The sequence below is a fragment of the Alosa sapidissima genome, chromosome 2 (genome assembly GCF_018492685.1).
Source record: "Alosa sapidissima isolate fAloSap1 chromosome 2, fAloSap1.pri, whole genome shotgun sequence".
Lineage (NCBI taxonomy): Eukaryota > Metazoa > Chordata > Actinopteri > Clupeiformes > Clupeidae > Alosa > Alosa sapidissima.
In genome coordinates this window covers 11,003,594-11,019,713 of record NC_055958.1, presented here as the reverse complement: position 1 = coordinate 11,019,713, position 16,120 = coordinate 11,003,594, and the positions used below count along the sequence as shown (strand labels likewise).

Genomic DNA, 16,120 nt, shown 5'->3' with positions numbered 1-16,120 from the left:
TTTGAGTTGTTTGGAGTTTTCTTTTGTCTTCATGGTGTAATTAGCAGACAGAAAAAGGGCACCTCACTACTCACTCCATGGGTCCCAGACTCCTCACAAAAAGCTATGATGTATCAAGTATGATGAAATAGATTTCATCCTTAATGAAAATGAATGCTGTGTTAGTAAGCAATCCAGACTAAAAATATGACAAGCCCTCTGATAAAAACAATTTTTGTATCATTTGAAACATAAACAGTAAGGCCCATTAAATATAATGCTTTGGGAATATATTTATTTATTATTTATGTATTATTTGTATACAAGTATCAGCCAAAAATGAATACATAAAAATATATTTGACACATTACTTATTTTATCTGCTGTATAATGTAAGTCATATTCGTGTTTATGTATACTGTACATGCATACAAATATCACATATCACAACATTCATACATGTTAATTTCACAGAATGCTCAAATGTTCTAAAGCCAGGCTCATCTTCATATTCACTTCAATGTAACAAAACTGCCACATGCAACAGCAGGTACTCCTTCACACCCAATGAAACTGCAGCCACCATGTCCACATGGCTCACTGAATCCTCGTTATTCCACTTTACATGATATTTGGCATACTTGTAGCTACACAAGGCTGATGAGGAATAGATGATTTTTGATTCGATTTTCGGCTCCAGGTGGTCACGTCTCTTCACAGGACATCTTGCTTCGGTGTGAGAGCCTGTGCTTGAGTGTATGTGTGCATGTGTGAGCCCATATAGAGTGGAAGTGCACATTCCTGTGTGCATGTATGTCTGTGTTCAAATGAAGAATATATTAACAACCAGATGTACCACATAAGGATACATAATATGACATGGTGTTGCCATACTATCCAAAGAAAACAAAGCACGCTTCTCAACTTCTCTCTATCCCCTACTGCTTCAACTCAAAGTAAACCACAAGTCTTACATGTTGTCCAATGCTTGTTGAAACTCAAATTCGTGCTTATACATGCAAAATCTTAAAAGTATAATTCTGCCATTTTGTGCCTGTCACAACAGTTTACTTTGCGGTATGTCTTCTTTGCAGTATGTCTACATTTTGTGTGTGTGTGTGTTTTGTATGTACTGTATGCGTCTGCGTGAATATCTGTGTGTATGTATGCACCTGTGTGTGTATCTGTGCAGACTTGTGTGCAGTGCTTCACTAAGATAAGTTGTTAGGGCTACCCCCTAGTTCAAACCTTGAGCCCTCACACTATGGAAATATGGGGTGGCTGAAGGTAAATGACAGAGTGAAACTATGCATGGTGTATAGGATTTTGTATGGTGATATTCCAAATCTTAGGGACTACTTTTACCTGGTTAGGCATAGACATTCGTAGTCCACTAGACGTAGCTCTATGGATTTTGTGCCTGTTAGATTCTGGACCTGTGTGATTCAGTCCTATATTCTGCCGCTGTCCTTTGGAACAGTTTGTCTAGGGACTTGAAAATCATAGGAAACGCAATAGTGGTTAACTGTTAATGCGATTGTCATGGTAGTATTTATTGTGACAATGCATTGTGCTATGTGATAATTTATCACCTTCATGGTTCTGCTTTGTTCACCACCCCACCCCACTCCCACTCCATTCACCACAATGGAAATAAGCTGTTTTAGCTTTATTGTGCTATCCTTGATATCTTTGTAAGAATATGCACGAAAAGTAGATCTCTGTATGTTGCCTTCCAAAAAATGAATGTGTTTCAATCGGCATACATGTATCTTATGCTTCATGTAAATGCTTAGTTTAAGGAAAACAAATTATTGAAGACTTCAAGACTCACCAGTCCCGTTACACAAAGGCAAAGACTACTTTTTATATTCTTGTCCATTTTCCAAATCCCAGTGAGTGCAGTGCAGCCTGTGTCAAAATGCCCTGGCTCTCACAGTTTATAACGGGTCAGTAGGCTCCAGGGAACCGGATAACTGCACAATCTACTCCAGCCTCATATTTGTTGCCTTCATGATTTCCTTTTAAACGTTTCTTGTATTTTTAATCTATCCCGCTCATGCACACTCAGACATGTTCCCAATTAAATGGAGTTGCATAACGTTCAAGTAAGATCTTAATGGAGATTGAGAGAGAATCCGAAAAGTAACATTCTTATCTAGCATGCTGTTTGTGCATTGTAAACATTCTCTAAGAAGATTAAAAATCAGTTTACAGTAAAGTAAGTGGCTAGATTTTGGAGCCCCATCTGTCTCTTGGTGCCCTACGCACAGTGCCTGATGCACGTGGTGGTAGCAACAGCACTGCCTGGACTACAGAGCTATCCTGAAGTATACAATTTTAGACAACAAAAGATTGTCTAAATACCGTTGGGCTGTTTGAAGTTGCGCTGCTTGCTGTTGAAGGGAATGACAGATGTCACTCTCATTGGTTTAAAGCATGTTATGCCCAAAACACACCCATGACTGATTAAGAAACAGAGGAACCCTTTTGAACAATGCACCCAACTTCATCTTTGAACTATCCTCAATTAAATATAGGGTTGACATGATTTGTAAATTATAGCATTGTTTTTTATTCACAATTCACAAAGCATCCCCACATTGTCAGCATTTGGTTTGTATCCTGTATAGTCCTTCTCATTTCCAGCATGGAAGACAAATGGTTGAATTACATAAAGCATGCCAAGGTCAATATGTGTCTTTGCAGTCGTCCAGAAAGAAAAACTAAAACCCAATTTTCAGAAGCCAATCAGGTAGACGGTGTAAGAAACACCACAGTGACAGGGATCCTCAAACAACAACCGAGCTAATGGTCACTGGCAGGCTAGGAGGGAGAAAAGACAGGCAAGAGCAAAACATCATGATGACGTCACTCAGTTTGATCAGTTCTTGGAACACAGGAATGAGGTGGGCCATTCCAATGAGAGTGACATCTGTCATTCCCTTCAACAGCAAGCAGCGCAACTTCAAACAGCCCAACGGTATTTAGACAATCTTTTATTGTCTAAAATTGTATACTTCAGGATAGCTCTGTAGTCCAGGCAGTGCTGTTGCTACCACCATGTGCATCAGGCACTACTGCCACAAGAGACAGAGGGGGCTCCAAAATGTAGCCAATAAATAGCTTTACTGTACTCATGGCCCCATCATAGACTATTTTGTGAACTGGTGTCAGGAAGCCTTTCTGGAGCTAAATGTGTCTAAGACTAAGGACATGTTTATTGTTTTAGACACAAAGACTGTAACCACACAAACATCAATGGCCAGGACATTGAGATAGTCCAGCAATACAAGTATCTGGGTTCCATTATTGACAACAAGCTAACTTTTACCCATAACAGACATGTTGTTTAAAAAAGGGCAGCAGCGTTTATACGGTCTTAGGAAGCTGGCAAGGTTTAATGTAGATAAATCCCTGATGACTCTCTTCTATAGACCTTTTATTGAGTCAATACTTACCTTCTCAGCCATCTGTTGGTATGCCCTGCTCAATGTGAAACAGAAAAATGCCATTTCTAAAGTCATTAAGGTGTGTAGTAGAGTCACTGGTGTCCAACAGAAAAGTATGTCTATGCTGTATGAGGAACAGGCAATTAAGAAGGCTGAATCCATCCTGTTAAATTATACCCACCCTCTGCACAGCGAATTTGAGATCTTACCCTCTGGTTCCCGTTTTAAATATCCATTAGCCCGAACCAACAGATACAAACACTCCTTCATACCATCTGCTGTTCAGTTACTGAACTCTAGGACACGGAGATAACCCTCTGCCCCATACACTTCTTGTTCTATTTATTATTTTTAATTCTGTGTTTTGACTTATCTTGTGGAAGCGTGTGTGTGTGTGTGTGTATTTATGTGTGTGCGTGTAACCTTGCATGCTACCTCTGCAAAATAATTGCCCTTCTGGGACAAATAAAGTGTTACTACTATTTCAGGGGAAGTTTACAAACAAATCCAACAATTCACTGACTGTGATCTTATTGAGCATAACAGTGTCGTAGGCCAACCCATACTCGTAACTCAGAGTGCATGACATTTGTTGACATTATGATGACAACAATCCATCAAGACAGAGCTCCTCGTCTTGTAGAATATGGTAAGAGTTTGTCAAAGACACATGACGTGAAAGTTTTCTGCACCACACAAAGGTTGTAAGATGTATTTTAGATGCTTGCAAAGTAAACATGATTCACAAGCCCATGCAGCTGTTCCCTTGGTTTACACCCTGGGGGAATCCTCCACACTCCCACTCCTCATACCTTTACACTGCAGCATGAAAAAGGAAGAACATTATTTTAGGGCAGCTTTCTTTTCTGTAGCATGTGAGAGATCTGCTCTTTTTGTGTATACATAAATATTAGCAAATGTCATGAACTATCTAATGCATTACATTTTAGACATTTCAGTAGGTCCGTCAGAATATCATGACCACATAGATAATAACTGATAAAACCAATCAAAGAACAATACCAAGAACAATAACAAGTTTCTTTAAAAAGGTGGAGGTATACAACTGATTTTAGAAAAGTACTTTATTAATTAAAATGATATAAATAAACATATTATTTAACAACATTTGTTTTGAAATATTAAGCAACTTTAAAAAAAACTAATATATTCTGTTTTTGACTGAGGATTTGCACACAGAATTGTCATGTGAAGATAAATACATAAGCTCCTCAATTGAGAAACCACTCACTTAAGCTTTCAAACAGAGACACTGTGTATCAGGAAAAAAGGTGAATTGACCAAAAGACATCTTCTGAAAACAAACTATAGAAAAGCAGAAAACAAATGCACATGTTTTTACATACAATAGAACATTTAGTAATGATCTATTTCAGAATATCAAATAAATAAATACTTTAGTGCATTTTCCCTTGCACACTCAGTGAGGTACAGGAGAAAGAAACGCGTACATTTTAAATTAATAGTGCACCAAAGTCAATTTGGTTCCACATATTAGTCAGTGATTTCAGCTGTTACACTGACAAACAGACAGTCCAGCTATCTTAAATCTTACATTTTGATGTCTCATTATAACGCAGGATAGAATTCTGTGCAATAGGTTAGCCAAGACTTTTTCTGTCATCCTTTGTAAATACATCCCATAAAATGTACCACTAACCCTGATTACAAGTACAACAGTAAATGTGCCACAATAACACCTTGTGGGCAAAAGGCCACATGTATAAATCAGAACTCATAAGGTTGAGAAAGTCATTGAGAAAAAGATTCATGTTAAAATGAAACTCAAATGCATCTCTATTCCATCTTGTGCAGATATCTAGAAATTCCAGAGAACTATCCCTATTTCTTCAACATGGAATCATTTACTACATATTGAATTTGCCTGTAAACTGGATAACTTTATATCCAATTTATATATTTAATTCACAACCATGTGGTGCATTTTCAGTTCTGTACTCATACACAGTCTCACTAACACTTCCATTTCCATCCCTTTGGAAATGTGACAGTAGATCACATGGCTACATTTTTGCGAGCTATATACAGTATGCTTGCAAATGGACTACAAAGATAAATAAACTGCTAACAAAAGAACAAAGTACTGTTTTTAAAATGGGGATTGATTACATTTCAGCCCTTGATAGAGTTAATACATTTAATCATGGGCATGTTCACATTGTTCAATGGTATTTTTGGGGCCTCTCCTTGGTTTACCATGAAGGTGAGATATGCATGCTATAATGCAGTTAACAGCGGTCAGTGAAAGTCATTATAAACAGTACTGCAAGAAATGACACATACAGTACTTTTGAATTTTGACGCACAATGATGTGTTTATACAAAATTGTGTGAACAGAGCTGGTTGTTTCAAAATAAAACTGGGTTTCTGTGTCACTGATGATTGCGGTTGCATCTGCTGTACGCAATACATCAATTCAGTGGTTTTCAAAATAATATTTTTAAAAAATTCAAAAGACTTAAAGGAGAAATCCGGACGATTTTTACATGGATCTTGATCGCTACACATCGCCCAGTACTGTGGATAAAAAAATAAACGACCAAAATCGGTGCTGCCGAACTGGAGTAGCTGCAGTTAATGGCCAGTGCTCCCAGTGAGCTACAATGCTAGGTCTGGGGGAATCATCTAAACGTGCCTTTTTGCCTCTTAACTTCTTAATCTTTTTTGCAACATGAACAGGGTCCTTGTGACAAAACTATGTGTTTTCAACTCATTAATTGTGACGAAACCGTTTAAATTCAAAGTTTGTACAGTCACATACCTCAGTTTCCATCACTAGCTTCCAGGAAATCCTAAAAGAGTCTGTTGTCGAGGTCATGCCGGCTTCGCAGCGAAAACTTTAAGTTTATTTACCCTCAAAAATAGGTAATTGAGCACTGTAATGGTTATGACCATATTAATAACTAACTACATGGAAACGGTCCAAATGATGCCTGAGCTTGCATGTTACTGAAAGCTAGCTCTATTCTCGCGCTAAAGTACTGTGGGAATTCTGTTGTTGCAGGAAAAGGTAAACAGAGTAGTGTGCAGATGTGACAGTACAAACTTTGAATTTAAACGGTTTCTTCACAAGTAATGACTTTTTATGACATTTTGAGTCTGTTAAAGGCACGTTTAGATGATGCCCCTAGATAAAGCATTGTAACTCACTGGGAGCACTGGACAGTAGCTCCAGGTACTCCAGTTCGCTAGCACCTATTTTGGCTGTTTTTTTCCATATCGACAGTACTTGGCCATGTCTAGCGATCAAGATCCATGTTGAAATTGTCCGGAATTCTCCTTTAAATGACATTTTAACAGAGTTCATTAGAGGTGCCCAATTTCAAAGCACCAAAGTAACTACCCTCTGGTTCTGGGTCTAGTAACCACGAGTTTGACACATTCACAAAGATTCCATCCCCTTGACTGAGATGGATACCCCTCCCTTGTTGCACACAGTACATATTATAGTGTTTGTCATCCCACCTCATGGTACTACCACTCTTCATGAGCAGGATAGGTTTGATAGTAGACTGGGTGTGCTTCTCATGGTAAACATACTGAATCAACTGGGCGTTGCTCACATCTGGCTGGCCAGGAGATTGAAAATAGTGCCTGAAACAGGTCTTGGCATAAACATAGTATAATCCACCTTTTTCCACCAGAATCCGCCCATCATTATATTTGATCTTCTTCAACCGCCCATACTCATTGCTCCAGTGGATCATAACAGTCTTCTGATCTTCTGCTAATGCAAGCATAGATATCACAAGACATATCTAGTGAGATTCAGTCTCTTTTCTATACTACTTTTGTTTTGTTCAGTCATACTGGGCTAAATGTATTGTTTTGAGTACACGTAAAGTTGAGCATCACTTATAGTTTGTGTGGCAGTTGTGGATAGTACACCTTTTCAAAGTAGAATACACAGTGTATTCGATATCTAAACATCAAGTACTTAGGCAAGGTTTAACATCAATGGCTGATACTTACTATTGGAAAAATCAATAGGTCCTCTAATAGGAAGATGTGCCTCAGGGATCACTTCTCTCTTTTTGGGGCATTTTGTCTTTGGCGAACTTTTCCTTTGATCTTTCAAGGCATCTGCAAGGTATGGTTCCGTTCTAATCTCCTACAGATGTGGAAAATGTAGGAAATATCATTATCATGATATAATTACACACAGAAATGCATTGAAAAAGCTATTTGTAGTGTCTCTACATGCCTGTTTAAATATATGTCTACAGCTTCTGAGGAAAGTGCTCGACTATTTTGCATTGGTTTATGTTCCTGTGAAAAATAATGGTTTTATCAGGTCACTAAGTTTTGGGTGTTATTTCTGCAATGCTGCAGGTGCAACTTGTTTTCTCTTTTCTCTGTGTTTGATTATATGTGTAATGCTTTTTCCATCTCATGTTAGGACGCACTTTTAAATATCTCTAAATAATCCACACAAACACACAGTCCATTTATGCAAGATGAAAAACACTTTAAAAAATCCCATTGAGAAATAAGGATAGGAATTTGTTTAATGTAAACATGGTTCAAGCATGAGTAAACTTTCCATTATTCCTCTATGCGGTCCTTCAGTTGACAACTTGGTATTTACCAGAGTACACATGCTTTGAGGTGACATTCCCCAGGTGCTATCAAATATATAGAGAACCCAAATGTATACATGTATAGCATTAATTTTCTATGCTACAGGGAACATTTGCACATCTTGCTTGCAGAATTGTTTTGTTTGCCCTTGATTTACAGTCATTCACCTCATGCTACATAAACAGCAGCATCTGGACCTGCTACCAACTAAAGCAGTTGTTCAAGTGCGGCCTCAGCTTCAACATATAAATATTTGATCAAGATGTAATTTCTGTATAAGAAATTTTCTCAGTGATTCATTTATAAAAGGACCCTGTATTTTGTTTTATTGCCTCCAAAGAACTGAGATGACCACAGATTAAGACTGACTTGTATTCACACAACTATGAGATATCAACGTTTCTATATTCTAGTTAATTCTCCTTTTAAATGAGTCCTAACTGTCTACTTATCACTTATGATTTAAGCAATAAGTCCCGAAAGGGCTGTAGGTTACACTGAATTTAGAACAGCTAAGGGGCGTTGTTAGGCACGACGGACTAGCGGAGTGGCTTATTGCTTTTCTAAAACTGTTTCATAAAGTAAAGGCACAGCAATGAGAAATGTAACGATTTATCCATAGATAATCATTCTTCCACCAATAAATATATTTCCTCTATCTGAATGGTTGCCAAGCAACGTCGAGACGCAGCTACTTTAACTTTTGTATCAAGTTATGGTAGCGCAGTAATAAAGAACGAAATGCGGTCAAGGTGTATGTTTATGCTGCATTTTACAACAGCATCAAACGTGATTCAGCCAATCACAATAAAGGACCGGAACTATCAGTTTTAGAAATAGCAATTTAACAATAACTACATTACAGAGCATGGTTTGGAATTCATAACAGAAAATCTTCCAGCCTTAATGTACTGATGTGTGTGTCTTCTCAGGCACATTTTATGTTCAAATGAACAAACATGTAGGCTAAATGACTGTCAAAACTGCAGTGCAGAAAACCAGGACCCGAGTGACACAGGCTACGTTCCCAGATCTTCTAAGTGAGAACTACTTCTTACTTTTAAGTATGAAGTGAGAAAGCCAGTGCATCACATCACCATTACCAATCCAACAAAAATGTCTGGGGACAATAGAGGAATGTTAAAGCCACACTATCTTGTTACCAATGACACCGGAACACACCTTCAATGCAATGCATTTTTTTTCGGTCACTGAATAAGTGTTTAATATGTTAATGCCATGAAGTCAACTGGGAGAATGTAACTTAGAACTTGTAGGTTTCAATTCCAGAGGTTGCAACAATGGTCTCACAGATGAGGGTAAGGCATCTGATTTTTGGGTTGACAGACTCTTTACAGGCAACCTGACCACGTTGGTTAGAGAAATATTTCACTGCAGTTGTGGTTTGTGCAGCAATGTTTACTTTTCTCTTTACATACAAATATGGGAAGCACTAAGCACATACTTAAGGTTGGTGTACAACAATTAGCATAAGAGTCACATAAGCTGGATCTACGCTTACAAGTGTCTTTGTACCATGTTCATCCCATATGCATGGTGCAAGCCCTGACATACTGTTACACACAAGAGAAATGTTCTTTGAAGAGGCCATTGGAATGGTGTAATCTTAAACCCATGGACGTGTAAATCATTTTTAACTTATCAGAACCCTATTTACCTCCATTTAGATCATATATATTCTGCTGTTAGTGTTGTTACTTTGTTATCATTGGCAAGAAGGATAACACAGACTAAGGTTTTGGAAAGATTAACTGTAGGCTATATCCATGTACACTACCAGTCAAAGGTTTGGTGTCACTTGTCCATTCCACTCCATTAAAGACAGAATACCACCTGAGATTATGTGACTCAATTGCATTGTTTTTTTTTTGGAACATTGGATGAGTGGTTGCTGATAATGGGCAATGTAGATATTGCATTAAAGATCAGCCATTTCTTATAACAGTCGAGAACCCTTTTGCAATTATGTAAGCACATAATGAAATATGAAAACTGCTGCCCTGATTAAAAACACAATGCAACTGATCTGAGCTGGTATTCTGTCTACAAAGGAGTGGAATGGAAACCCCAAACTTTTGACTGTGTGTGTGTGTATGTACAGTATGTGTGTGTGTGTGTGTATATATATATATATATATATATATATATATATATGTGTGTGTATGTGTGTGTGTGTGTGTGTATATGTATGTATGCATAATGTATATTTGTGTATAATAGTATCAGCCATAATCCATGCCCACCAGAACCATCTCTTAACCCTTTCATAGATCTCCAATCTATACAGTTTCACAATTTATAGTAAAAATGATAACCATACATTTCGACATAAACCATCTACACTTTTCTTTTTGCATACTAACAGAACATAAGAACATGTGATCTGTATGCTGAACTTATGAATCACTCACCTCTAATGGTTTCTCTTGGGTTGAGGAAATGTCTATCTGAAAAAGACAGCAATGCACGAAAGAAGTCATCCTCAGTGTCCATGTTGTTCAAAGCTAGTTAGCAAATTATAAGCTAACAGACTTGCTGTTCAGACATCAACAGCAATCAGCACTGATAAAACCTAGTTGGTGTTGTACTTGGCGTCATTGTGCTGTAAGATCTTCCCGGGGTTTTGGACCTGGATTACAAAATTCCTTCAAATGCCCAAACAGCAGCCAAGTGAATTTAAGCATACACAAACCCACAGAACATGCCAGAGTTGCTGTGCTAATTAAAATGCCTAGTGGACTTAACCTCCTAACCATATAGCAAATTACAGGTTTACAGTGAAGAAGAATAAGAGTCTAAACATTTACACGTTGTGTAGTCAACTTTTTAAACTGAATACAAAGATGGGGGGGGGGGGAGAGGTTGATGTCCCAACCCCTTTTACCACTGCATAATTCAACTTTCTATTAATGTTAATCTTTCTTCCAACTATTTCAGAGATACAAAATGTACAGCTTGTCTATGGGCTAAGATCATCTGCCTATTGATCAGTTTACCTAAACATCTGCTTTCTCTTCTAAAAATCATTAGGCTATAGAATCCAGTCAAGAATTATTTCCTTTTTGAGAGTATAGCCTACAATACAACAGGTGCACATATAGCCCACCAAGTTAATAATTCATGCAAGCAATAATCATATAAAATTATAAAATATTAAAATCTTAGTAAAGATGCACTAATGACATAGAGACTGAGATTTACTCAAGAGGTTTAGCTAATTATATTTATTTATTTATTTATTATGATCATATTGTCATACAACACTATCAAATCCGTCCCTCGTGTGTCTGTGCAGGCTCTCCTCTGGGTTACAGACCCATAAACAGTCAGACATTCTTAGACTATTTAGTTTGTTAAAATTTACATCAGGACAGAAATTCAGATCAGAAAAGGCTGTAGTCTAGGCCTAGCCTACTTAATTAGAGCAGATGTTCATTACCATGTTTTACTTCTGCTTGTTCTTGTTTGACCATGGTAATTATGTTCATTTGAAACCACTATCTAAGCAAAGGAAAGCCAAGAACATTTTTTTCCAAAGGGTGGGAGGGCTTAAACAAATGATCTTTCCCACCAAGGGCAAGAAAGGGCCAGTGTTTTCGTATAATTCACTAGTGACTAGAAAACCTGATATTTCATGTGCAAATTATGTAAAATCAACAACCTGTGGCAAAAATTGCTCTTGCACTATACGAAATTCCTCTTTCTCTCTCGATTGCGACTACGCGTAGCCTGGTCTTTTCCAAGTTCGCAAAACAATGTTTCTAAGCAGTTGCTGTTCCATCGTATGTCGCAAAGTAATGGGCAACAAGCCACATATCAAAATAAAATAGTAAAAACTTCCCCTGCCATTGCTAGTTCCGATGCCAGTTGCACACAAAAACGTACTAGGCTACAGGCTAGCCTACTTTTTAATTCGGCATGACTTTAAGAAGTCATTAGGCCTACCCTCAAATCAATCTAATCTCGAGTCTCATGCCGTTTTTGGTTCCTGTAGGTTATGGATCATTATGAACATTAGGCTACTGAAAGCTTTCGGTAAACATAACAATGCCGCGCACACTGTAGGCTACCCTCGTCTTTCTACCCTCGCGAAACCTTAACTACACTTTTACGACCGCGCAAATAGCACAGTCGGGGCATAGCCTAGTCTGTCGAATGTCCTGAGGAATTCAACAAACAATTTAACATGAAGGCGAAACGGTTTTGCGTTCACTGAAGAGGAAATACGGATGTAGCCTACCAAAAATCACAGGCAAAGCTGTAACTTTTCGCCGCTATTCTGCATTTAAATTGGTGTCTTGATTGAAAGTAAAACTTTTCAGGTGTCACCGAAATCTTGCCTATTACATTTCATGTAGAATCTTCGCAATTATTTAAGCCTATAAACAATAGTATTCTGGCCCCTTACCTCGCGTAGATACCCAGTTAAGTGTAACAAAATTGCAACACTTGATGCGACCTGCAACAATCCAATTACAGCTAGCGTTCCAAAAATAAGTGATCTGTAAGTCGGTGCAGTACTCTGGGCAGCATGAAATCGCGGCTGACCGGTCTCCATTTCAAAGTGATTCCGCAGGTAACTACGGTATTCATTAGCTGCCATGAGCGCTTGTTTCAAATATCTTGTCTGTGGGAGGAAGTAAGTAATGACCGAGAATTCATATAAACAGTGGGTGGGCAGTGTAGTTTTGCTCCCTTGAAGAGAGACAGCCAATCAGATTATAGTGGGTGATCTCTTCTGATTTAGTAAGGAATGAGCGTAGATTTAACCTGAATGTTCTCTTAAAGACGTATTTACCATCATAATATGTCATTTCAACTTCGGCTTCATGAATTTTCCAATTAGTATTTTGATGCACCTTAGGATGCAGACGTGCACATGTTTGTGGATATGTAGCAGAGCATGTTAAAATAAGCCTGGTGTTGGTTACAGAGACAAATGCCCCGTCAGTGACCTTGTGAACTTGGCTGGCCTTTATAGAAGCTGTCAGCCTACAGCAGTTCATATTAAGTCAAGAATCATTAGTATACCGTGAGAACTCTTGTTTTGCCATGGTTTGATTGTGCCCTCAGCTATTTTCCACAGAGTGCAGAGGTTAGAACAGGAAGGTTTGGGTGGTATTTATACCCTTTGTTTTGCCATGTGAGCTGTTCTTGCCCAAGACAGGAGGTCGCTGAACAAGCTGAACATTGAGTGTGTCAGGGAGCCAAAACCATTGCACTGTTGAATGCAAAATGACCAAAACCACAGACAGGCTCTCTCTCAGGCTTTGCCCTGCTGAGCAGGCCCCTCTAGAGCTTATTCTTAGCTCTCTCAGCAGGAGCTGAGCATCATACAGCACATTTACCATGGGAATGCACATCTTCCAGAACTTTTAACAGACTGCCAAGTCACACAGAGGTACTTGTCACCTTCCTCAGTGTCATTGCCAGCCATATATTATCTCATATTGGCACCAGTGGATTTTGGTCACAACCCATGACCACTTCTGGTCTGCTCTCGAACCACCATCTCTTTAGTTTAACTTGGTGACAATATTAAGAACATAACATGAAATATTATTCAAATGAATAAAGCAAATTAATAAATATGAGAAAAACAGTGGGGCGTTTGTCTGTAACTTGCCAATTGACCAACCATGAGGTGTAAACTAACTAAATGTACTGCATAGCGGTACAAAATATGACTGCCACTCAGTTCTGTACATTCTCTGCACAAAAATAAATCACACTTGTCAATTTGTCTCCATCTCCTACTCCATCCTAGCCTGGGTGCCAGCCAAACTTAGCCCCGCCCACAACATTTGAGGTCGGGAAGTTCGGTCTGTGTTTATGTGTGTGTGCATGCGTGTGTGTGCATGTGTCTCTGTGTGTGTGCATGCGTGTGAGTGTGTTTATGTGTGTGTGTGTGTATGTGTGTGTGTGTGCGTGCGTGTGAGTGTGTGCATGGCTGTGTGTGTGTGTGCGTGCGCATGAATGTGTTTGCATCCGAACTGGAGTGTCACTGGAGTGGGTGCGGTCTGACTCTGGGAATGTGATGGTCTCAGAGGACATTATAACTGACCCTCTCACTGCCGTCAAGGCAACAGCCACATATGGTGGTCACAGCCATCTGCTTACATCTGCAGGTGGTCGGCGAACTCTTATGGACTTACACCAACATCAACAACAACAACACTGGACTGGACTGAAACTTCAGGGAAAACTTGCATGTCTTCCCTTTGCTGACCACTCTGTGTCTCACTCATTTCTCAAGAACACTGCACTCAATGAGGACATTCTCACATTTACAGTTAAAGCCAGATTACAAGTCCTCCCTACTACCCTCTCTATCTGGTTTCCCACAAATCAGGTACCTAAAAACCTAAAAACATTGCTTGCATCACACCTCAGAAGATATCACTGAACCACTGTCACACATCTTAAATGGCTGTTATGCCTTCAAAGGAATGTACATAGCATGTCATGACAGAATAGTAGACCTCTCATAGTGAAAGACATATCAAACCATTTTCCACCCTCAGTAAGAATGTACAAACATTCTCAGGTAAAACCATCCATGTTTCAGCACTGCAATAGTAACCCTAGTACTTTCTTACACCTGGTTGCCAATACACCAGATGTTATCATCAATGAGGAATCCAGTGAGGTGTACATTTTGGAGGTAGGCTGCACCTTTCATTCTAGCATGGAGGAGGCTTTCTGCACCAAGGTAGTTACATACCAACGACTCCTAAACACAATCTCAGAGCTAGGCTATACTGTAGGTGCAGACTACTCGCATTCATATTTGGTAGCCTAGGACACGTACACAGGTTGGTAGTAAGAGGGCTGCAACAACTTGGGATGGCCAAAGGGAGGGCTAAACAGCTTGCAAGTACTGTGCCATCTCTGTTATCATTGGCAGCCGCTACATATGGCAGAGACGTTGCTACTTATACCCTTAAGAATTGAGTATTGTGCTTGTTAGGTTATACATCATACTTACTGTAAGTTAAGTGATATTGTGAAGACCTGGTGCATGCTACTTGTCCATGGGTTTGCATATGTATTGTACTGCATTCTTAATATTTGTGTCCCTGTACCATTTTCTTCTTGTGGACATAAATAAATGGTTAAAATGTGTGTGTGCGTAAGTGTGTGTGCATGCTTGTGTTTCTTTGTGTGTGTGCATCTGTACAGTATGTGTGTGTGTGTTTACATGCATGTGTGTGTGTGTGTGTGTGTGTGTGCGCGCACGTGCGTGTGCATGTGTGTGTGTGTTAGGGCTGTTGAAACGAATTTCGGAAGTCGAACATAAATCGAATATTTAAAAAATCAATACAAAGCAAATTTTGAAATTACTATTCGAATGTGGTTTTTTGGGAAGTTTTTTTTATGTGTGGCTAACTTTAGTGAATACTGTATGTGAAAACGAAATGCTTTTTCACATCTAATGCACAATCTAAAAATGGCAGAAAGCGATGCACCAACGGATATCACCACTCCTGACCATTTAGCGATTTTGGATTTGGAAAAATAACAAGTAGCCTAGCAATGTCGTAATCTTCAGAATATGTAGGCTAAGTCACAAATGAAATCACTTGACAATTAGCAGCCTGAGTGCACATCTGATAATGCTACACCCTGACAAGCTGGGTAGGTAAACAGTCCGAGGGCGAGGAACCGCAGCTAAAGCAGGCAAGAATTAGCCTACTGGGTTTTTGCCTCCCTCCTCTATGTGCGGTGATTTTGTCACTCGTCTGATAGGCATAATGATTCATGGAATCGCGGGCCTATAGAAAAAAAGAAAGCAAAATTTCCCCCAATCAGGAAATACTTGTTAATTTGGCGTCATCAAACATAGAGGCATGCAATTAAGTGATAGTGGTATGAGCGTTCATTCAGTGTGTGTGCGCGTCTGCGTGAAAGAAACTGAAACCACTCAAGTTGCACAGATATCGTTGGTAGACTGAGCTTTTGTTCAATATAACAAGTCAACCACGCGTTTATAGTGGCATTCACAATGCATGCCTGTTTATACAGTGTACAGAGATGCATAGTT

The 16,120-nt window shown here is 39.0% G+C and overlaps 1 protein-coding gene across 2 annotated transcripts; it reads right to left on the bottom strand.

The window, feature by feature from the left end:
* Window positions 1-4,503: 4,503 nt before the first annotated feature.
* tnfsf11 (TNF superfamily member 11) lies at window positions 4,504-12,813 on the bottom strand. 2 transcript variants are annotated; one of them, XM_042084139.1, is made up of 4 exons: window positions 12,485-12,813; window positions 10,488-10,523; window positions 7,447-7,585; window positions 4,504-7,201 (listed from the first exon to the last, which is right to left on the bottom strand). In XM_042084139.1, the coding sequence occupies exons 1-4, from the start codon at window positions 12,677-12,679 to the stop codon at window positions 6,768-6,770; spliced, it is 804 nt and encodes a 267-aa protein (XP_041940073.1). In that variant the 5' UTR covers window positions 12,680-12,813; the 3' UTR covers window positions 4,504-6,767. The 2 variants fall into 2 exon arrangements, with proteins under 2 accessions (XP_041940073.1, XP_041940074.1); XM_042084140.1 differs by having other exon boundaries at window positions 4,504-7,198; window positions 12,485-12,809.
* Between the last annotated feature and the right edge of the window lie 3,307 nt (window positions 12,814-16,120).

What these genes read in the sequence shown, in the direction of transcription:
- tnfsf11 (XM_042084139.1), bottom strand. Translation starts at nt 12,679, where the DNA reads ATGGCAGCTAATGAATACCGTAGTTACCTGCGGAATCACTTTGAAATG. An exon ending in TAACTGGGTATCTACGCGAG is followed by an intron (nt 10,524 to 12,484) that starts GTAAGGGGCCAG and finishes TGTCTTTTTCAG; the next exon opens with ATAGACATTTCCTCAACCCA. An exon ending in CCCAAGAGAAACCATTAGAG is followed by an intron (nt 7,586 to 10,487) that starts GTGAGTGATTCA and finishes CCACATCTGTAG; the next exon opens with GAGATTAGAACGGAACCATA.